Genomic DNA, 23,903 nt, shown 5'->3' on the forward strand with positions numbered 1-23,903 from the left:
TTTTATTTTTATGCAGACCATGCAGGGTGATGGCCCCCAGATAACACTCGCTGAAGCAGTAAACAAAGCTGCGAAAGCAACAGGAACCAAACCCATGACAAGTTCTGAGAGTTTAAACCAGGAACTTGAGGAGATTCAAGACAACTACAGGGCACAGGTATTGAATAGGGCAGGCTTTGGTGCATATCTGCCTACAATAAAAGTGTTTCTCACTGCTACATGGGTAACTATTACCTGCCGCTGCTTTATCACCTTTAAAGAGATCCCTCCAGAGTATGCACACCTTTTTTGTAGGTTGTAAGTCCTCTGTGGTAATCTGTTTACTGCCAGACCCTGTAGCCCAATGCTGATTGCCCTCACCAGCACATGTCCTAACTTTTGTTTGACATGGAGGCGAATATTGTATGAAATTGTCTTTATTGATTACTTAGCAGTAAAGCAATTTTTAAAGCTTATAACTATAAGGGCGATGCCTAGGATCACATATAGTAGTGCAGTGCAAATCTGTTTGTTTTATGAACCCCTGTGCCTATGGTGAAGGCAAAGGTTTAGTCTTCAAATCGTGGCTTCCATTCATCGGTGTAAAATTGTTTCTTAACATTTTCTTACTCTGAAAAAAATAGAATAAATGTATTAATCTATAATACCGGATGGGGAAATGCAGGACCAATATCTTTGGTTGAATACTATTTAAATGGATGCAAATTACCACAGATTTCTCATTGTGAAGTAACTTCAGTTACAATGGATCTGGAAAATGTTTGCAGTTCATCCCATATGGAGCTAGGAGCCGACCACAGAGTGCTAGCCCCTGTCTGCCAAGCGACAATGCTAGAAGTATAAAAATAAATTAGCCCCATTGCAAAGCTTAAACTAAACAATATTTTTTCCTTGTCTCCTTTTAAAAATGAAATACTGAAATATAATTTTCTAATAGGCATGTACAGTAATAGCAAGCTCTTGGTTCTTTTGTTTTTTGTCTTTAACTGAAGGATGCCTTAACACAAAAGACTGTCCTGTTTACTTATGTGAATTAGCTGTTTTACACTTCTCTAATCGTTTTCAATATTGCTTCAGTGGGAAGTTTTTTTTTTTATGGTAGTTCTTTATTTCACGTGCTCTTTTGTCTGACCGCAAAATACCGGTGGCTTGCTTGTTTTTTATTTTTTTTAGAACAAACTCTGGTGCTCATGACGAGACCAGCTCGTCATGAGTCACAAGGGAGCTGTGCTCATGACGAGCGGGCTCGTCATAACGGCGCCGCTCCCCCCAAGCGCAATTTGAATCCCCGTCTGTGCGGGTGAATTAATCAGTGGGCGGGGTTGTGGCGAGACCAGCTCGTCATGAGCACAGCTCCACCGTGACTTATGACGAGCTGGTCTCGTCACAAGCACCGTGGCGCCGCGCTCATCCTCCTGCAACCCTCCCATGCCCCCCCCGCACCATGGGTGAATTAACCCCGCAGGGAAGGAGTTAACGTCCATATGAGTATTGTTGTTTGTTGACAATAGCACTTGGTAATGAAGTGCATACGTAGACCATTATGACTCCAGCCCCACAAATCAAATTGCCACACTAAGTCTCTCTTTAGCAGGAAATCAAGCAACCCTTCACCAGTTTCAACCATGTTGCTTTTATTTTGCATATCTCTTTTCTGATCCGTTCACTATGTGAGCCATTCCATTCCTGTGTGCTCAAGATGTTACTTGTGTTTAAATGTGTTACTTGAAGCTACAAAATCAAATATTGAGCAACATTAGAAAGCACTTATTTCCGGGTACCAAATGGACTTAATCCTGTTGCCTAATTAACAGCTACCTTCCACTGTTTTAAAATGTTAGTATCAACCAGATTCATTTGAACTCACTTTACTCCAGCTAGTAGGGGAAATGTGAAGAGGAATAACAAGACCAGCACATAATCTGGGTTAAAGAGAACTGGATATACAGAGGGAAAGAAAAGAGGAGGAAGGAATCTGGAAGAAAATGTACTCCTTTCCAAACCTGCATTTCACTACAGAAAGAGGCCACTAGCGACAAAAATAAAAACTCTCCACCAAACATGTATCACCATCTGATTTTGGCAGCATGCTGATAGACACTAGCATGCAGATGCACGCTGGCACTGCTAAGAGTTGGGTGCAGGAGGAGTCTACTTGGAATGCTCTTAAAAATGAGCACATGGGCACCACTGATGAGAAGAAGTCGGACATGTTTCAGTATTAAACCTTCAGTTTAGCTAACTAAACTTAACTAAAGAAGCACTCATTCCTTCCACTCCCGACACCCATCAGCTGTTATCTTTCTCCGTTACTATCCTCCATATTTAGGAGTTGGAGGTTGGATGATCACCTTAAAGGCAATCGATGTGCTGTCTTTGCCACTAAAAGGTAAAGATAATCCAGTTTCTTGAAAAAGGGCTGGTTAAAATAAGTTATATCCTCCTCAGTAGCGGGACGGGAAACCCCAGCATATGGAAGTTGGTTGCTCTACATATATTCTCCAAAATATCTAGCTTGTTCACCAAACCCACTATGTCCTCCATCTCCAGTTGTTGAAAGTCAGTACATGCAAGTCCACTCAACCACTTTTAGTCTTCCTTTTATGTCAAGTCTTTTTTTTCCCCCTTGACAATCACCTCTTCAGCCCTCAGTAGCATCATCTCAGTCTTTTCTAAATTTGTGCTAACATTCTTATGATGGAGTCCATTGCCCCCATTATCTTGTTGCCATCTGAACAGTCTTCACTCTTGTGTGACAAGAAAATCTCAAGTTGTTCCTGTTTTGTCCACTTGCTACCACTACCCTGTCGGCATCACGGTACAGTGTAGTATAATCTGACCTATTGTTACTGCTGGTCCGATTAAGGATGGCCCTCCTTCCCCCTGATGACATTGCTGTCTGGCAACAGCCTCACATAGAGTGATTATTATTGGCCCTGGTTATGGAGACACCTGCCAATGGATGTGGCACGGTGGGCAGAGCTGCCGACTCGGGAGCTAGGGATCCAGGTTCCAGAATGTCGGCACAACATCCTGTGATTTAGTGCAAATCAGTTAATAGCCCTGTTTTACAGCAAGTAAACTGTGTCAGGGACAAGACAAATATGAAACATAATGACAAAAGCCTCCTCTGAAACACTGGACTTCTCTGGTGAGGCTGACCCTGTAGGAGTTGAAGAGGAGGAATCTTGTGAGTCACCTGAGCTCAAAGCATCCCTGCCCTGTCACGAGATCGGCTCAGACTTCTGGGAGCCATAGGAGGAGGAAACTCTGAAAGAAGAGGCACCCGAAGACACTCCATCCACCTCTGGTCCATGTTTAAAGACCACACCTCGCTTGAGTGCTGTCCATACTCGAACCATTCCCCAATCCCAGTCACTGCCTCATGTCGGAGCCTACCCATCTGGCGGAGGACAGTCTGTTCTAAAGCCAAACACTCCTATGACTTCCTTGCCTCCACACCTCAGAGGCCTAAGGATAAAGCTTCTACTTTTTTTATCACACCCTCTGCCTTCGCCTTCACCACCACCTCCTGACTTTTTTCTCAGAGTTCACTACAGTCATACTCTGACTCTGACACAGCCAGTCCTAGCCATCGTAGGGCTTTGACTTCTTATACCCTGGCCCCTCAGAATATTCTTGAGTGGATTGATGTGGACCCTCAGCCGGACCCAATTCTAGAATTTAACCCAGTCAGGGCCTCCACTCCGAATGCTACCATGTGGACCACTTTATCCAACTCTTGACCGCCTACCATATGGTGGACCTTTTCATCAACACAGAGGATTATTTTTTGGGATGGAAATGCTACATCAAGGATCAAGGACCAGTTCCCACCCCCGGCGCCCAGACTTCCTAGTTGTCACTACTAATATGAAAAGAGTAGCTGCCCATACCACAGGCAACGCTCTGCCTCCATGCAAGCAGATTGATGCTGAAGGGAAGAGAGGAGGGGGAGGGTGCAGCTATGCATTGGCACATCACATGTTCTGGAGGCCTCCACTCCCTTACAGTAGGGCTCACTTGGAGGAGATGGAGTGGCTCCTAAAGCACCTCTCTGAACTATCTCCAAAGCTACTATTAGGTGTCCAGTAGATTCGGCTATTAGAGCATCATTTGCAGCTCCATTCCTGGCTTTGCTTGTCCAGTTTCAAGTACCTTGTCAACTTGCGTTCAATTGGGGTGTGGGGAGGCATCTGTTCGGACCACAGGTAGACATCCTGCTTGAGAAAATCAAGACCGACAGAGACCGCTAAAGCAATGGGTGACCTCCAGGTCCCTTCTGGTATGGGCACCTTTTGGAAGCAACAGACTATAGGTGGGCCAAGGCCATTTACCCAGAACCAACCCAGGCCTACCAGCGGCAGTGTTATCACCAAAAGGGAGGCTGAGGCTTCTAACGGGCCTCCTTTAGGGTTATAGTTCCAAATTCCAAGGCAGCGGTACTCCGAGTAACGGAGCCTCTACCTCTAAAAAAAAAAAACAGATTTGCCTCCCATCCCCCCTGATCATACACTTCTCAGGAGATCACTACAGCCCAATGGGTCATATATATATATCAGCCACTGCTAATGTCTAGAGTTCATCTCGACTCCACCAAACATTCCAACTTCCACCCACACCCTCATCCCATAGTGTCTCAAGTTACTGCATAAGCAGGTTCATGGGCTCTTATTCAAAGGAGCCATAGAGCCAGTGGCCCATCAGCACCAGGGCAAAGTTGCCTTCTCCTTATACTTTCTTATATCCTGAAGACCAATCTTCGATCTCTAATCTTTTAACGGATACATCATGTGAGAATATTACCACATGGTCACCCTAGAGAATGTCATCCACCCGGCAGCAGCAAGGCAACTTCATGCCCACTCTGGACCTAAAGGACGCCAACTTTCACATCGCAAATCATCCATCTCATCAGCACGACATCCGCTTCATGCTAAGTGGTCAGCACTACTACCTGCAGTAGATCAAGGTGCTGCCCCTTGGCGTCACCACAGTTCCAATGGTCTTCATCAAGTTTTTAGCAGTGGTAGCTGCTCGCCTCATGAAGAAAAGAACTGAAGTCTTCCCCTACCCAGGCAGGCAGGGATGTCCAGCCCATACAGAGGCTGCAGTCCCCCGCCCCCTCTACACACACACACAGTCTAAGATTCACAATGAACACCACAACATTGCTTTTGAAACATGACAAAAGTCCATCCCTTTTTACGGTTAGTACGCAACTACGTTGAGGGCAAAGCTTACCCCATCAATCGATATATCAGAGTACTTCTAAAGCACGCTACTTACCCGCGAAGGTCTCAAGGCGCTGAGAGGAGGGGGGTACTGCTACGGCTCGAAGAGCCAGGTCTTGAGGAGTCTTCTGAAGGCGAGTAGGTCTTGGGTCTGCCGTAGGTGGGTAGGGAAGGGCGTTCCAGGTCTTGGCGGCGAGGTAGGAGAAGAATCTGCCGTCGGAGGTTGTTCGTTGGATGCGGGGGACAGCGGCGAGGGCGAGGCTGGCGGGTGGTGGTGTAGAAGCGGAGTCTGCTGTTCAGGTAGGCTGGTCCGGCGTTGTGGAGTGCTTTGTGTGCGTGGGTGAGGAGTTTGAAGGTGATCCTCTTGTCGACGGGGAGCCAGTGTAGGTCTCTCAGGTGGGGGATGATGTGGCTGCGGCTTGGGACGTTTACGATCAGTCAGGCAGAGGCGTTTTGGATGCGTTTTAGTCATAGGTGTTTGGCTGGGATTCCTGCGTAGAGTGCGTTGCCGTAGTCCTGTCTGCTGCTCACGCGGGCCTGTGTCACCGTTCTTCTTGTTTCGGTCGGGATCCACTTGTAAATCCTGCATAGCATGCGGAGGGTATTGTAGCAGCAGGAGGAGGAGACGGAGTTGACATGTTTAAACACAGAGAGGGAGGAGTCGAGGATGAATCCTAGGTTGCGTGCATGGTCTGTCGGTGTTGGTGCTGTTCCCAGTGTGGTCGGCCACCAGGAGTCGTCCCAGGCTGAGGGGGTGGGTCCGAGGATGAGTACCTCCGTCTTGTCTGAGTTCAGCTTCAGACGGCTGTTCTTCATCCAGTCGGCGACTGCCTTCATTCCCTCGTGGAGGTTGGTTTTGGCGGTGTGTGGGTCCTTGGTGAGTGAGAGGATGAGCTGGGTGTCGTCGGCGTAGATGATGTTGAGGTCTTGTTGGCGTGCCACTTGTGCGAGGGGGGCCATGTAGACGTTGAACAGCGTCGGGCTGAGGGATGAGCCCTGGGGGACACCGCAGATGATGTCGGTGGCCTCGGATCGGAAGGGCGGGAGGCGGACGCTCTGGGTTCTGCCGGAGAGGAAGGACATGGTCCAGTCAAGGGCCTTTTCTTGGATTCCGGCTTCTAGGAGGCGTGATTTTAGAGTGCGATGGCAGACCGCGTTGAAGGCGGCTGACCGGTCCAGGAGGATGAGGGCTGATGTTTCGCCGTTGTCTAGTTGGCGCCTGATGTCTGTGGCGGCGATGAGGGCTGTCTCGGTGCTGTGGTTTCGTCTGAACCTGGACTGGGACGATCCAAGATATTATTGTCTTCCAGGTGGGGGGCCGGTTGCATGTTGACGATTTTCTCGATGACCTTCGCAGGGAACGGGAGCAGGGAGATGGGCCGGATGTTCTTGAGGTCCTTGGGGTCCACCTTGGGCTTCTTGAGGAGGGCGTTTATTTCGGCGTGCTTCCATCTTTGCCCTCTGTGTATTTGTCTTTAAATCCCCCACTGATACCAAATTTCCTAGTTTTCAGTAAATCCATTATGGTACTGTAGAGTTCGTAATGACAAACTCCCAGTATAATGTACTGGTAATGGTATTACTGCACTTACAATGTCTAAGAATGGACTTAGACACGATAGGTGTACAAGGCTCCTGCCCCTGTAGCCTCACCGCTGGTATAGGGCACCCAGCTATAGGGGTGACTGATCTATGCCAGGGCAAAGGTTTGTAGGAGAGTGTAGGAACTGGGGTCACCAGTTCCCCGGGGGTAGCCTGGCACGAGAAGGTAGGCACCCGAAAGCTTAGGTGTTAAGTGACTACACAGCACACACAACCACTGAGACAATAAATGCACACGCAATGACTGACGCCACTCCAGTGAGTTTTGAATAAAAGGATAAACTTTTATCTCAGATCAAGGTTCAGGAGTGGAAAATCACAGCATCAATTCATTTCATCAGAGGGGAGTAAAGGGAGCAGTTCAATATCCAATTTAACATGTTGCAATAACATTTCAGTAGAGAATTAGCATTCCATTACTTCACAACAAACATTTCATTACATTAGAAAGCAGCATGGCTTAAACCAGAATAGAACATTTCATTAGGAATAACCATTTCAACAGGTTCCCAACTGTTTCATTAAAGCAAGGAGCACTTCACTCCATAACTATGGGCCTGTAGTTCACCTTCCGGCGAGCATGCATAAACTTTTCATTAATCCTGCATAACCATTTCCTTTACCATATGTGGAGGATTTCCGCAATGCAAGAATAAGCCGTGTCTAAGGTAAAGGGAACCTAGATACACTAAGTAGAAGTTCAGGGATACACTAGGCATCAAGAATCCACATTTCAGGACCTACGCTACGCAGGCATAAACATTTCATTGGGAGTAACCATTTCAGCAGGAACTCCTATCTATTTCCTTCAGGTAAGTATAAAGCCTTTCATTAAGTGTAGAATAGTTAATCAGCAGAGGTAAGCCTTTCAGAAGGCAAAGGGAACCAGGCATCCGGTGAAAATGTGCATTTCCATGAACATATAAACTTGGCTCATGCATATAAAACCTTTCCTTGTAACACCCTCCTTTTAGAAGTTACTCAACATTCCATTAGGTAGGAGTAGACAACCTCTCCTGATGTCGGAATAACCTTTCTTTAGGCAGGCACCAGCAGATCACTGCAGTAGCAGGGGTAGAAACCGAGTATCAGGGGGGTGATTCCTTAATCAATACAATACCTGAGGCAGGACTGGACATTAGACTATCCCCATTAATCAGGGATGGACATTTCAGCACGCAATAGTAAACTCTTCCAGCGCACCTGAAAAACTTTTCCTTAGGTATGGATCAACTTCTCATCAGGCAGGAATAACCTTTCATCTGGCCAGGGTAACCATGCATAAGGCTTAGATTAGTATTTCATTAATACCAGATAAACACTGCATCAGGCAACAAGGAGTATCGCATTAGGGCTGAACATTCCATTAAAGATGGGGCCATAATTCATTAGGCAGTAATAACCCTTGGTATCAGGTAAACCAACCCTTCTTTAGGTAAGCTAGACAGGCCGGAATCAACATTTCATTAGGCCAGCATACAACATTTCACTGGTAATAGGGCAGGAAGCATAACATTCCCTTACCCAGGAGCCAACAGGTCATTAGCCAGATTCATTAAGCAAGAGTAACCCTCTCAGTAACCACATTAGTACGAATAAACCTTCCCTCAAACATATATAAACCTTGTGTCTAGCGGGCCATAGAGCAGTGGCCCGTTATCAGCAATCTTTTAAGTCCTGCCTAGGGCAGGTTTAAGCAAATAGTCTCCCCAACGTGGGGTTAAACCTGTAAAAGGCTCAGGCCCCAATTTCGTTCCACGGGGCTCTGGCTCCAGTTCCAGTTCACACAGGGCCAACGGGGCCCCACCACAGTCTTTCCCGGGGGAGGGGCTCACTCGGAGGCTCCCGCCCGCCTCCCCGGGTATTACCTGTCTCTTCGGCCTGCTCAGGGCCCTTGCGTAGGTTCCGTGCAAGGGGGAGGGCTACGGCCCTCTGGCAGGCCTCCCGCGGCCCTCCAGTTTGATTCCTAGCTCTCCGGGGGCCTGTGCGGGCAAGGGGGCTCGCTTGCACAAGGGAGGGCTCCCACGATCCACGGAGCCCTCCGGCGGTGTTTCTTCCTGTTCCCGGGCCTATAAGGCTTCAGAGGCCCAGGAACCAATCAGGGGGCTGGCGCGAGGTGGGTGCGGCCTCCGAGGCCAATCACCGGACAGGCAATTAGGGCCGATGACTTGTCGCCAGTGACAGCGCGGCTGAGGGCGGGGTGCGGCCTAGGAATGCTGCGTCCCCTGTCACATGACACGGGGGGAGTGTGGCTTCAGGCCTAGCTCGGCCCTCTCCTCACGTCGGCGGCCCTCCCATGGCTCCGGGGGCCGCCGAGGGGACGGCACACAACACGGCGGCGACCCTCTCCTGGCACCGAGGGTCGCCGGGGCAGATGACAGCGCTTCCCTCGGCTGCGGCGGTGATTTTGAGTGCTCTGAGGAAGCGCCTGAGGGGCAGACTCTGCTGTGGTGAGGGACTGCTAGCGCTTCCAGGCACAGCGCGACGGTGGCAGACAGCGCTTGCAATTACAGCGCCTCGCAGGGCACTGGGGCGCTCGGCGGCACCACACCTCACGTCGATGTCAGCGGTTCCCAGGAGACAGCAGGTGAGCGCTTGTGGGCAAAATGCAGCGCCTCGCAGGGCAGGATGGTGCTTGAAGAGAAGAGCGCCTCTGGATTCCAGCGCTTCACAGGGGGCTACAGCGCTTGAGTCACGGGTAGCACAGTCAACTCAGGGGGCTAGCGCTGGGTAACCAGATCAGGCCAGGCAGGACAGCCAGCTTAGCCGTCCAGTCAGTTTTAACAGAGGAGATGAGGCAGGACAGCACAGGGGCCTCAGGTGATGGCAGAGGGGCGCAGGAGCAGCACAGCCCGGTACCTGGTTGATCCCCAGTCGTCCTGTGGCAGTTTAGGCTCTTCTTGGCGCTTGGTGGTTCTGGCGCCCTTTGGTGAATAGTTGCTTGGTTCCTGAAGGGGGGTTGAGTTGAGGGCTGCTGACTGGAATCTTCAGCAGGCCACTGTAGATGGTCCCTGGGTTCCCCTCCCGCCGGGCCAGATCAGTGGGCTAGCTCAGGGTACCTCACTCAACTTAAGAGGCAGCACCTAAGTCCTGTCACTCCCAGTGGCATAGGCCCCTGACTAGGCCCTACCACCTAAATCTCCTGCGTGGGTTCCCCAGGTCAGTGATGCCCCAACTGACTGGAAAGTTTCCCTCCCTTTTCTTTTAGAGGCCCAGGTCAGGTGACCACCCTCTAAGGCGGCAAAACTAGGCTCCGCCCCTATTCTAGAAGGTGCCAGGAGCTTCCCTACTCTAACAGTGGGCAGGCAAGGCAGGCTGGAATGGCAACAATGTTTGGGGACTCAGCCAGCTCCTGACAACTAGATTGCGCCTTAACAAGACCACGCTGCAGTAACAGGGGTCAGTGGCAGCCATGTTGAGGGTAGAGAGCACCTGCACCTAGCATTGATTTTAACATTAGCCAGGGCATTTCAACCTCACAGGGTCTATACAGCTTTGTTACAAAGGGGGGACATTCTGAATTCGGGGAAGCGAAAAGCAAAACATTTTAGGGAAAAGGGCCAAGTCCAACCGAGAGAGTCTAGGGGGGGAGAGAGACTGGGGGAGGAGGAGAGAGACTGGGGGGGGGGACTGGGGGGGGAGAGACTAGGGGTGGGGGGGAGACTAGGGGTGGGGGGGAGACTAGGGGGGCAAAGAGACTGGGGGGGGAGAGAGACTGGGGGAGGTACTAGTGGGGAGAGACTGTGACTAGTGGGGAGAGACTGACTAGAGGGGGAGAGACTGGGGTGGAGGGACTGGGAGGGAGGGACTGGGAGGGAGAGAGACTAGGGGGAGAGAGGGAGGGACTAGGGGGAGAGAGAGACTAGGGGGAGAGAGAGACTAGGGAGGAGAGAGAGACTAGGGAGGAGAGAGAGACTAGGGAGGAGAGAGAGACTAGGGAGGAGAGAGACTAGGGAGGAGAGAGAGACTAGGGAGGAGAGAGAGAGAGAGAGAGAGACTAGAGGGAGAGAGAGAGACTATGGGGGGAGAGAGAGACTATGGGGGGAGAGAGAGAGACTATGGGGGGGAGAGAGCGACTATGGGGGGGAGAGAGAGCGACTAGGGGGAGAGAGAGCGACTAGGGGGGAGAGAGCGAGAGAGAGAGTAGGGGGAGAGCGAGAGAGAGAGACTCAGAATCCAGACTGGGAGGCGTCCAGGATGGGGTACTCTTCAATGAAGGAGGTCAGTTGGGCGTTCACGAGTCTCTTTGTGACTTTGGCCACGAAGGAGAGGAGAGAGATGGGCCGGTAGTTTTTCAGGTCCGTTGGCTCGGCCTTTGGTTTCTTGAGGAGAGGTTTAATCTCCACCCGCTTCCAGTCGTCTGGGAAGATGCCGAACATGAAAGAGGCGTTGATGGCCCGTCCTAGTTCGGGTGGGATGGCAGTGGCGGCCCTGTGAAATATGTGCGGTGGGCAGGGGTCCGTTGGGGCTCCTGAGTGGGTTTTCTTCAAGGTCGCGGTGATGTGTTCTAGGGTGGTGGGAGCCCAGGTCATGATAGATGGCTTATCGGCAGCGAGGGGGCGGGAGGGATGTGGTGTCTGACGTCTGTTTGTTGAAGTTGTTGTAGAGGACCTTGATCTTCATATTGAAGTAGGAGCTGAGCTTGTCGCAGAGTTCTTGGGTAGGTGTGACGTCCATGGCTTAGTTCGGGGGTTTGGCAAAGTGCTGTATGATGTTGAACAGTTCCTTGGCGTTGGTTGCGTTGGTCTGATCTTTGTCTCTTATGAAGCTCCGTTTGGTGGCGCTTATGAACTGGTGGTATTCCTTCAGGGCGCTCCTTGGTTGTTCCGTGGATTTCTGGTTTCGCCAGGTTTTCTCTAGCCGTCTGCAGGAGCGTCTGGCTTCTTGTAGTTCTGTGGTGAACCAGGTGGCCTTCAGAGGGCTCTGTTTGGCGGGGCGCGGAGAGGTGCGAGTTTGTTGGTGCAGCAGGAGATCCAGCGGTGAAACACTGGCTGCGGAGTTGGTGTTGGTCGAGGCGCTGGAGGGGGGCTTGGAGGAGGGTGGTGAGGTGTTTTTTTGGGGGGTGGGTGGGGAGAAATGAGTGCACTAGGATCCAGCAGAGCCCTTTTGTGAAATGAACTGAGTAGGTCAAAATTGGCAGGGTAAGCACTTGCCTGTCTAAATGAACTTTGAACATTACCTACTTTAATTTCATACTGCATTTCTTTTAAATCGCTTGATTATTGCTTTAGTGCTTAGTTTTGCTTAACGTGTTTTTTCCTTTGAAGGATGGGGTCAATATTTGGAATGATTTTTGTTTTTTCTTTGCAATAGTTTAAATTATCTTCTAATTATGCATATATTAATGTATTCTCTCTCCTTTTTCTCTTCAAGCTGCGTACTGATGTGCAGAAGAGGATAAGGGGAGATCCCAACTACAGCCCGCAGCGGTTTCCCAACACCCATAGTGTGTTTGAAGAAGACTTGTAGCTGCCTGATGGCAGCTGCTCCGAGCTGCATGACCTAAACAGAGGCAGGAAAGGAGGGCTGTTGAAAAGAAAGCGGGCATTTCCACATTCCCGGGGCTCCCCAGTCCCTCTTCTCCTTGTGAATCTGCCCACCCCAGCCTATGGTTGTACAGTTTAGTCAAATGCCCTCATGCTCTCCTGCCCTCTTCTGCGCGTGTGCTGGTCATCACCAAGGTTACAGTGCTGCTAAATCCCACTTCACAGAAGGTCCCTGTCCACACCAATAAATGGATTGCTGCTTTTATTTTGCCTTGAACCCTTGCTGATCTAAATAAGTGGTTCATATCACAGTGGGGACCGTACTGCTTGTTGGGATCTGGGGAGGGCCAACATGTTTCGTATGATCGTTATCTCCCTAGCAGCATTTCAGATTCCATGTGCTGAGGCTCACTGGCTTTCCACAACACATTGCCTGGGAGATCGAGGCTTCCATTGTATTTTAAAAATTTTTTTATTGCAAGTGTAACTTGATACTTCCCTGAAACTTCTGTCCTGTACTTTCCAGGCTCCATCTCACAGGTGGAATTGAGATGAAGATTGGTTGGTGAGACGGTTTGCTTCTGTCACCACAGGAATGCTATCCTCCAAGGTATCCTAGAGGTGGTGTCTGTGCAATATGTCCCAAAATCTATAGGGTGTAGAGGCACGTGGCCTCAGAGTGCGGCATGAAAATGCACATTCCAGAGTTCATCTGGAGTTGAAAAGGTCACTTTTAAGTCCTCTAAAATACATTTAAAGCCACATGAGACTACATAACCAAATGTCTATATAGAAAGTGGGTAGGCTGTTGCACTTTAACACCCTGCGTTTTTACCTAGCGGGCCCTGAGCAGTCTGTGGCTGTGTTTTTGGCATGAAGCATTCACTTGGGGAATAATATGAAACTTCAGTCTGTGTCATGATGTGACTTTTCCTCAGTTATGCTCTGTATGGTAATGGTAGAGATTTTTCCAAGTGTAGTCTTGTGGAGAAGCAAATAAACCCTGAAGTCATGGGAATAAAGAAGGGGTCTAGATAACAAAAGGGTGCTATTGCCAAGTGGGTGGGGGAGGGCGTCTTCCCACTGTTAATGTCCCTTCTGCAGTTGTGTTGCGCACAGGGCACAGTGGCTTTCCCCAGTGAAGGGGTGCAGTGAAGTCTGGAGATAGAAGAAACTGGACACTGAGCATCTCTTTTAAAGACCTCTGCCCATAAAAGCCTTTTCTTCTGGGAGCTGTGGTTCCCAGCCAGGCCCTCTGGTGCTAAGGAACCAGTACAATTGTGTGCATGCATTTCTTGTGTCACTCTGGGTTCCTAGCTCAGTAGGCTGATGGACCGGCTGCCACAGGTGTTGTCACAAGCAGACATCAAACCATAGAACGTTTTACCAGAATCCATTGCTGTGAAACCTCCCTACCTGTGGTTTTTCAGTGTCTACCTGTGACACTCCATTTCATTGTTTCTTTTCTTTCTTCCAGGCATGCATTAAATTTAGCAGTCTGATATTTAAGATTTCTTGTTTTTAACCCTTCTGAATATTATGCTCTCATTCAAACTTTATCTGAATTGTTTTTACATCTGCTCATATTCCTTTTACGTTTGCCTTCTTATCCCTTCTAGCTTCCTTGTCTCCTCAGTTTTGTTGGCTTGGTGTCTGGGAATTGTCTTTTCTGTTAACACCTGTGAAGGAAACTTGCTCAGTCGGCTGGCAGTTATTCATCTGTCATGGTTGGCATAAGAGCTTCCAGATCTGGATGGATATCTGTCATGTTTTTTTTTCTTTGTACTGGTTGTTGTCAATGCAAATTAAAACCTTCAGTAACACACTGGTATATGTGGTATTTATTGGTCATGCCGACGCCGAGGAGGTAAGCATTACTGTTGGCTCGAAATTGCATCTTATTTACAGGAATTCAATGTTTTGGGTGTCTGCTATAGAGATGCTGAAAGTGACATGTTATCCCAAAATCCACGTGTGCCGCCCTTTAAATGGCATATCTACCTTGTTCTGCCACTGGGTTTGCATGCTTTATTTTACTTACATAGTGATTTGTGGCACTTCAGAGATAATAGCCAGTGCATTAATGGGGTAGCATTAATGGGATAGATTTTAGCCATTTTCAAAATTTGAGCACAGTTGGTTCAATGTCCAGTTTAGGATGAGAGATTTCATCAACACTAACTTTGCAGCTCATAAGCATTTGTTAATATAGGGTGCTGTTTGAGCCTTAGGAGATAGTAGGAAGCTATAGCCATGCAGAATTCAAGAACAGTACCAGGTATATGCTAGGCAAATTTGTTACCACCTAAAAGCCTTCCCTTCACCACCTCCTTCCCGCCCCCTGTTTTGCAGAAATGTGTTTTTATTGGCCTTAGGTCTATGTCCACCTTCTCAATGCTTACGAGCACTGAAGTGCATTTACCTACTCATCTAAACTTGGTAAAATTGGCTTATATCCAACTGCAACATTTAGTTTATTTAGAAGTCCCCAGTAAAGTAGTACTGCATGCACCTAGGGCCTGTGAATTAAATACTAGGGCCGGTGAATGAACCCCTTCGATGCTGATGACGAGCTCAGCTCGTCATCAGCTACGGCGCTCGTACGCTGATGACGAGCTGAGCTCGTCCTGTAACGCGGCTTTCTGAAAAATCCATCGCACACGGGAAAACCGCTAGCGCGCAAGTGGTTAAATGTTATTACTGGAAGTGGGCTTGAAGCACTTATTGTGCCTCCTACTTAAGGAGCCCTTCAAAACATTTCTCCAGCCTGCCTTCACCGCTTGTGTGCAGCTTTAAACCGCAATCTCGAGCTGGCAAAATAATCTTTTTGCCAGGCCTAAACCTTCCATGTGATAACATTGGGTAACCTTATTACATTTAATAAGTGATAACTTTTGTTAACGGGTAGAAATGTCAGGTTGTCAACAAAATGAATTGTAACTGAAAACCCTCTTTAAATGGTATAGGCTGATTTTAAGTCACTATTCTGAAAATGCCGCTTTTAGTAGGTTTGCCTTTTTTTTTTTGTCCTAACCATTTGTTGCCTGTATCCTAGGTCACAGTACTAGGTGTAGGTTGACCTTTGTGTATCTTTGTTGGCAGGATGGAGACATCTTACCAGGTGGGAGGGGTGGAACTGTGCAGAGCCCCACTTGCATTTCAAAGGTGTTGTCTCAGCACCCTCAGAAAGGATTTCACACAAGCCTTTTGTCACACCAGACGTCCTGGGGGCAGGGAGGAAGACCCTTCCAGATCCTCCTGTGGGGGAAAAGTTCAGAAGTTTTATCAAGTATATAAATAGGACTCTCAGACTCATTCTTCATTGCACTCCTGGACCTGCAGATTCTACAGAAGGAGAACTACCTTGCTGCTTGAGGCCTACCCTACTCGCAAGGCAGAGAGACTCAAAGTTTCAGCTGGCCGACCTCCTGTTCTGAGTTACAGGGACACAACAATCTCCAGAGTCCTTCCTGCAACTGGTCGAGCTGGCATCTCCTAGAGCGGGGCCCCTAATCCCCCAAAGGTCCTGGACTGTTGGTTGGCATCAGACTGCACTCCTGAAGAAAAAGGAGAAATACTAAAGTTTTTGGCTATTTGCTAAGTTGGCCCGTTTGCACTGAGATCTTGCTGCCCACGATGACCGCTAACGTGAAGCTCCAGTGGATGGGATTCATCGTTCTACAGCGACTGCCCGCAACTCAAGATCTCCACTTCGTGCTACAGCATTGACAACCTCCAGTGACCACCAACGCGAAGCTCCTGCAACAACTGGCCTCTGCCTTAGAAGATCTTCGGGCTGCAGGGAAGACTATCCTCTACGTTCTTGGTGCTCCTCCTCTGCCACGAACTGGACTCTGCTCCGAATTTCGATACAGTAACTTTTTCAGCAGGACTAACATGGTCCCTGTATCCGGCCCGTGTGTCATTGGCAGCCTGAACTTGTGACTTTTCTGCTGGTCTACAACAACTGCAAGTGCCACTTGGTGCTTTTTAGGCACTGTATTTACCTACATTTCTGACATTGCATATCTACGGTTCTACTGACTTGAGTTTTTGTCGTTTTGGTCTAATTTTATTTGGTGGTTTCACTTTATTGCGGTTTGTGTGCTGCACACATTCCCTCGAGGTCAAGTCTGGCTGCTTTTGAGCCAAGCTACTAGATTAACTACCAGTTAATGTAGTGACTTTTGTGGTTCACCCTCACAGGGATTCTGGTTCCTGCTTGAGAATGTTTAGCACCCCTTTAACCAAAAACTAAATTTCCTACAACTAAAGGGTTTGCCTTTAATGACAATCTGGGATGGGGCTCAACAATAACACTAAACGATGCCTCAGTCACCATAGTTTGAACTTTTTTTTAGCAACAAACTATTGCATGGTCCAGTTTCTAACAGTAACTACTTGTTCATAGCATGTGTGGCTATATGTTATTGGGCGTGGATGTTTACAAATTGTTTTTATTAAATGTTTCCAGTCAAACCTCATGACTCCTCGCTTCCCTGACATTCCACCTCAGATTGTTCATTGAAGGCATATGTTAGATGTTCCAGTTTTGTGACCAATGACCTCTTTAACTGGACCTTTTGGTGCATGGCATTGAGGATTCAGTTCCAGCAACAGAAGAACTCCGTACTAGCTTTGACTGTTTGGACTCCCCATTTGAGTGGCATTGACACACCTTTTCTAGAACCAGGTCGAACTGAGAGTGACTTGGGGCGAGGGTGTTCTGGAGAGAGCACCCTTCCAAATGCAACTCAAAATTTTTGACCAGCATAGTTTGTGCAACTTGTGCTTGTCTCCTGCGCAGGAGTATCTTTTTGGGGTGCAAGGCATTCAAGCGCAAAAATACCATAAGGCTCTGATACAAAAGACGCTTGGTGCATCACAAGATGCCGCACCTGGGTATACCCGAAGCACAAGACACATTCTGGCTCAAGGGCTAACCGGTGACTAGAGACAACCTGGGTTCTTAAGAAATGCAACCGGTGCAGGAGGAGCAAAGCCAGGTGTGGTCTGTCCTGCAATGCTGCAGAGAAGGTGGAGAAACTTCCATTGTGCTATAACTAATGCCCCAAGGCACTGCCCCTCCAAAATAGTGCCTACATTTTACCTCACTCAAAGATCAGTCCTCTGGAGACCAACCTCTTAAGCAGAATGAGGTGGATCATAGTCAGAAGTTACACTGACCTTCAAATCCGGCATTAGGCTCAGCTACCTTTAACCATAGATACCATAGGGGCCCAAAGTCTTGGCACCCTTCTGCACCAGCTCTTGCCTGAAGCTGCAAATGTCCTCCTTCAGAGTCTGAATCTGCTTCAAAGCAAATAATACCTACGCAGCGTACAATACCGAAACAGGCCTAAATGCTAAAATCGAACTCTAGGAAGGCCCTTCTTGCTTTAGAGCTTCCTAGAGGGACAGAGGAAAGTCAGCCAAGGATTTTCATCCACCTATCCATAGGGAAAATGTTGACTTGCACACCTCCGTAAGACCATCCCCCCACGCAGGTGCCCAAGAACTGAAGGTTCACCTTTGAGGCACTACTAATGAAGTCTTTCTGATCCCTAAGAAGGTTAGGAACAAGACCACCAGTTTATCACCACAGCTTTTCATCTGTAGGCCTCGCACTCGCCACCAGCCCCTGTTCAGCCTCATACACCGCCAGCTCTGCCTCAGCGTCGCACATGCCCTCCTAAGTTGCCACAGTTTTCTACCCAGTCTGACCTCAGACTGACCATGGGAGCCCTTAAACTCCACATGATTCATACTATCACACATTTAGGGAAAGCAAAGCTCTATGGGAAGATTACGATATAGATCCCAAGATGATCTGGATCCTCAGTATTACCCTTAGTTTTTTGTCTCCCTCCTAACCTGCAGTTTTAGTTATACATAGGGCAGTGCAGCACCTGTAGGAAGCTGGCTTTTTATATGGTACTTCCTATCTAAGGGCACACTATGCAAAAAGTACAGACGACCTTATTGGTTTACAGGGCTTAAATTAATAATCCCAAGTGATCTGTTAGTGGTAGTGTGTTTGAGCAACTTATGATTATCAGAGGATAGTGTTAAGCATTTGTTGTACAGTTAATAAATTAGACACACATTCAAGAAGTAACTCGCGACCAGTTTAGAAAAATAGCTGATTTTCATGTCCTTTTAGACACCAAGGGGCAGATGTATCAAGAATCCGTTTTGTGATTCTGTAATTGCGAAAATTTGCGATTCGCAGTTGCAGATTCGCAAAACGTGATGTATGTAAAAATTTGCAAAAAAATTGCGATTTCTTAAATATCGCTAAAAAATTGCAGAATATTTTGCGATTTCTTAAATTGTGAAATTCGCAATTTAAGAAATCACAAAAGCGGGAATCTGCAAAGCAGGTGCAGGTTGATGACATCACAACCAGGAAGAGGGAGTGATTACCTGCACCTGCTTGCCTGAGCCACACCCAGTGGCAGTTAGGAGTGTTTGGAGGCTGAACTGAACTGCTAGCTCTGCAATGGAGTCCCAAAGGCCACAGGAGAGCATGGATGCTGAAAAGCGGAAAAGAAAGCATACGTTTTCTGAAAAGTAGCAGGAGGTTTTAATTGAGGAGATGGTGTGCAGCCATGAACTGCTTTTTGGAAAGAAAGCATTAAAGGTTCCAGAGTCCAGGAAGAGGAAGATCTGGCTTGATATTCAACAGAAGGTGAATGCTGTTGGAGTCACCACAAGTACCATAGAGGAGTTAAGGAAAAGATGGTATGATATGCGCCAGAGATCTAAAGAAAGGGTGGCTGCAAGGTTGAAGGCGGCACAGAAGACTGGAGGTGGTACTTCTACTGCAGAGCAACCAACACCACCTGAGGAACTCGTGGAGGCCACTCTGCTGCCCGAGAGTGTTACTGGAGTGGCTGATATTGACAGCTCCAACCCTACTTCCAGTGCTCAAGGTAAGATGCATGGCAGAAAGATAAAATCAGCTAGGTGTTGCATGCACACAGTGTACATGGAGGTACATTGAGCATAGAAGTTATAGTCCAGTACACTCCTTAACATACACATACAAATGCATCTTGGGAGTTGTAGTCTTATGAATCATACTTTGTATTTGATAGCAATGAAACACAGGCTTACATTGTGGTTTTGATTGTACTCAAAATGAGTGTCAGGATTGATAGAACTTCAAAATAGAAAACTTTATTTGTTCAAAGATGCAAAACAAAACACAAACTCATATGCCCCACTCAACATCCACAGCACAATCAAGGGCACCAAGTGGACATCGCAGAGGGAGAGGAATCCCAAATCCATGTTGAGTCTGGCACTGAAGGGAAAAGCAATGAGGAACGTGTCCCCACACCAATAGTGCGCAGGAAGCACTGACATGTGCCCCCTCTGCCTCCATTGAAGGATGATATGGACATTCATGGGGATACAAGAGACAGTAGCCAAGACACAGTGGACCCTGGTGAGAGCCTAGGCCAGCAGCAACTGCAATCAACATCTGAAAGAGACACGTTAGTATTAGATTCCTTACCTTAGAATATCCCCAGGCGTCAGACTGGATCTGGAAACTTTTGCGTAGCAGTACCCTTGCGCGTCGGTATGTGTCGTCTGCGTCCGTCGTCGGCGCCGTGATGACGTCGTCGGAGTACTTAGACGCCGCCTCCGCGTGCTGACGTCAGTTCTTCTTTTTTCCGCACCAGCAAGTGCAGATCTGGAAAAAGCAGTAACCCTAGTCAATTTTTGACTAACTTTTTGATCACTTTTTGATTATATTTCGAGTCTCTCGACTCCGAACGGTGCCGTAGGGATGCCCGGCTTCAAGCACTGTGACGATTGCGACCGCCTGATGTCGGTCACGGATCCTCACCGCGTCTGTTTATCTTGTCTGGGTGTCGACCACGACGACAAGGCCTGCTCCGACTGCCGGGCCCTCTCTTCGAAAGCCAGGCGGGAGCGGTCCCGCAGGCGACTCGAACTCCGGCAGTCGGTCCCGCGCCGCGAGAGGTCCCGATCCCATGGGAGGTCGAGGGACAGGTCGCGGGCTCGGAGCCACCACAGTTCCGAGGGTAGGCCGCACTCCTCCGGGTCGAAGTCGTTGTCAGGTAAGAGGCACAAGAAGTCCAAGCGGCATCATCGCTCTTCGGACTCCCCCCGACGCTCGCACGATGCGGCCGGGGGTTCGGGGGACACCACCCACGCGGCTCCGTCGGAGTCGCGGGCGCCGCGTACAGCTCCACACCCTCCGGTCCCTGGGCTGAACGCGACGCAGGAGGAGGTCGAGCGCTTCCTCATGGCCATGAGGAAACTCTCTCCGGCGGGCTCCGCGGCGCCTTCGGGCCCAGCGGACCCGTCTGGGGCCCCTAGCGGGTCAGCGGCTGGGGCCCCTATCGGGTCGGCGGCTCCGGCCAGACGCCGTCAGGTGCTTCAGCCCCGCCGACGCCTTCGGGCACGGTGCCGCAGGTCCCCTCTATCCCGACGCCGCCGGCGCCTTCGGGCCTGGCGCCGGGGGGTTCAGTTGTCCCGGCGCCGCCGGTGCCTTCGGGCCCAAGACTCCGCTGGCCCTCCTTCGGGATCTGGTTCGTCGCCGGTGGATCTTACGGCCTCCCCGGCGTCGGACCCGCAGGTGTAGCCTCCGGCACCGTCCTCGGGCGGCGCCGCTCCAGACGCCGTTGGGTGAATTTCACTTTTATGAACAGGCCCCATTTGTTGAGAACCCTGGGTTTCAGGAGATGGGTGATGAAGAGGACTGGGAGGGGTCTGAGGACCCTCTGACCAGGGAGTGTCAGTCTCATGAGGACTGGACAGGAGACCTTGGGGAGGCCAGTGGCCTGGACACCTCTCCAGACACTGGTTTTGTCTCCCCTCCTACCGTGGCTTCGGAGGAGGGGGCAAACTATAGTGTGGTGCGGATGAGGGCTGCCAAGGCCTTGGGCCTTGAGCTCCCCATCGTGGCCGTGAGGACTAACCTCCTCACTGAGGTCCTTAAACCGCAGTCCAGCTCGGCCGAGCCTCTGCTGCCCTTTAATGAGGCCTTGACCGACGTTCTTCTGGGCACTTGGTCCAAGCCCGCTACGGGTTCGCCCGTAGATAGGAACGTGGCCAGACGCCACCGCCCAGCCCCGGGCGACCCATGTTTCCTGTCCTCCCACCCTACCCCCGAGAGCCTGGTCATCCAGGCCTCCAATTCCCAGACCGCATTCCCGTCGGCCCCGCCCGACAGGGAATCCAAGAGGTATGACCAGTATGGGAAGAAGATCTTCTCATCCCTTAGTCTAGGCCTGCGGTCTTCCAACACCGCCTGCCTCTTGGGACGTTACACCCACTCTGTCTGGGATAAGGTCGCGGAAGTGCTGCCAGAGTGTCCGTTGGAGGTACGGGCCAAACTCGGCCAAGCCCTTGTGGAGGGCCGGGATGCAGCCAAGTATTCCATCAGGTGTGGGCTGGATACCACCGACTCGCTGGGTAGAGCGATGGCAACGGCGGTGGCGGTCAGACGCCACGCCTGGCTGAGGTCCGCCAACTTCTCGGCTGATGTCCAGAGCACGCTCATGGACATGCCGTTCGATGGCCGTCGCCTCTTTGGCGACAAGGCAGACCATGCGCTTGAGCGCTTTAAGGACTCCAGGGCTACGGCCAAGTCCTTGGGCCTCTCGTGCCAGCGCCAGCAATCTGCTGCCTTTCACTCCTTTCGTGGCCACGGAAGGGGTGCGCCCACACGCGCCGCCAGCCACGCTCCGCAGGGCAATACCCAATGCGGTGGTGGCCGTGGGAACCGGCGGTCGGGGGCAGCGGCAAGGTCAGTCCACACCTTCCCCCGCAGCATCCGCCTCAAAACCCTCCTAGTCTGTGCTTTCAGGCCCATGTGACGCCAGTGGGGGGCAGGGTTCGCCATTACCACCTCCACTGGCGCACTGTCACTTCGGACAGGTGGGTGCTGCAAATCGTCCGAAGGGGCTATTCCCTCCCCTTCGAGGCGACTCCTCCAGCCATGCCACCGCAGAACCACCGTGTATCGGGGGATCACTTGCGACTTCTGCAGGAGGAAGTTACGGCCCTCTTGGCCAAGGGGGCCATCGAGCGCGTTCCTGGGCCAGAAGTAGGGTGTGGTTGCTACTCCCACTACTTTCTGGTACCCAAGAAGGGCAAAGGGGGCCTGCGCCCTATCTTGGATCTACGGAACGTCAACGGCTTCCTCCGGAAGGAGAAGTTCAAGATGCTGACACTGGCTCAGGTCCTAGCTGCCCTGGACCCAGGAGACTGGATGGTAGCGTTGGACTTGCAGGACGCTTATTTCCACATCCCCGTCCTGCCGGCCCACCGACGCTACCTGCGGTTCACATTGGCCACGAGCACTTTCAGTTTACCGTGCTCCCCTTCGGCCTTACTAGCGCCCCACGGGTGTTCACAAAGGTGATGGCGGTGGTCGCAGCTCATCTGCGCAGGTTCGGGGTTTCAGTCTTCCCCTACCTAGACGACTGGCTGTTGAAGGCGGGCTCGCCCCTGACAGTAGTCAGCCACCTCCAGACTAAGGCAGATCTCCTGCACCAGCTGGGGTTCTCCATCAATGTGCCAAAGTCACACTTGTGTCCCTCTCAGAAGCTCCTCTTCATCGGAGCGGTTCTGGACTCGGCGCAGTTTCGGGTTTATCCACCCGAACAGCGGGTCCGGGATATTCAGGCTCTGATTCCCATCTTTCAGCTGTTATCCCGGGTCTCGGTCAGGTTGACGCTGCGGCTTCTGGGGCTGATGGCCTCCTGCATCCTTCTGGTGCATCACGCCAGGTGGCGGATGCGGGATCTGCAGTGGGACCTGAAGTTTCAGTGGGCCCAGCATCAGGGCAGTCTGTCCGACCACGTCCTGATCTCGGAGGGCACTGCGAGACAGCTGCAGTGGTGGCTCACAGACCGCGATTGGGTCAGCGGCAGATCCCTCTCCCTTCCCCAACCGGAGCACGTAGTTGTGACGGACGCGTCCCTCCAGGGCTGGGGAGGCCTCTGGTCTCCGGCGGAGGCCCGGCTCCACATCAACCTGTTGGAGTTGCGGGCGATTCGTCTAGCACTAAAGGCATTCCTCCCCTCTGTCCGGGGGAGTGTAGTGCAGGTGTTCACGGACAACACCACTGCCATGTGGTACTGCAACAAACAGGGCGGGGTGGGGTCGTGGACCCTTTGCAAGGAGGCTCTTCGCCTTTGGCAATGGCTGGAACGCCAGGGCGTGACCCTGGTGGCTCAACACCTGGCAGGTTCTCTGAACGCCCGGGCGGACGAGCTCAGCCGTCGGTGCATGATGGATCACGAATGGCGTCTGAACTCGGACGTGGCGCATGGCCTCTTTAATCGATGGGGAGAGCCTTGGTTAGATCTATTCGCCACAGAAGAGAACGCGCAATGTCATCAGTTCTGCGCGTTGGAATTTCCAAGGCGGCACTCGCTCGGAGACGCTTTTCGTCGCGAGTGGAGTTGCAGTCTGTTGTACGCCTTTCCGCCTATACCACTTCTGCCCAGAGTGCTGAAGAAGATCAAGCGCGACCGGGCCCAAGTCATCCTTGTGGCTCCGGACTGGGCGAGAAGGTACTGGTATCCAGAGCTAC

At 50.5% G+C, this 23,903-nt stretch overlaps 1 protein-coding gene across 7 annotated transcripts in view; it reads left to right on the top strand.

The window, feature by feature from the left end:
* Positions 1-14,145, top strand: part of BAG6 (BAG cochaperone 6) — a 440,475-nt gene extending 426,330 nt beyond the window's left edge. For all 7 annotated transcript variants that reach the window (XM_078645986.1, XM_078645987.1, XM_078645989.1 and 4 more), the window contains 2 exons: positions 17-157; positions 12,210-14,145. In XM_078645986.1, the coding sequence (XP_078502112.1) occupies positions 17-157; positions 12,210-12,305 (237 nt within the window). In that variant the 3' untranslated portion in view covers positions 12,306-14,145. The remainder of the gene's footprint in view (positions 1-16; positions 158-12,209) is intronic.
* The last annotated feature ends 9,758 nt before the right edge of the window (positions 14,146-23,903 follow it).

Source organism: Lissotriton helveticus, chromosome 5_1 (genome assembly GCF_964261635.1).
Source record: "Lissotriton helveticus chromosome 5_1, aLisHel1.1, whole genome shotgun sequence".
Lineage (NCBI taxonomy): Eukaryota > Metazoa > Chordata > Amphibia > Caudata > Salamandridae > Lissotriton > Lissotriton helveticus.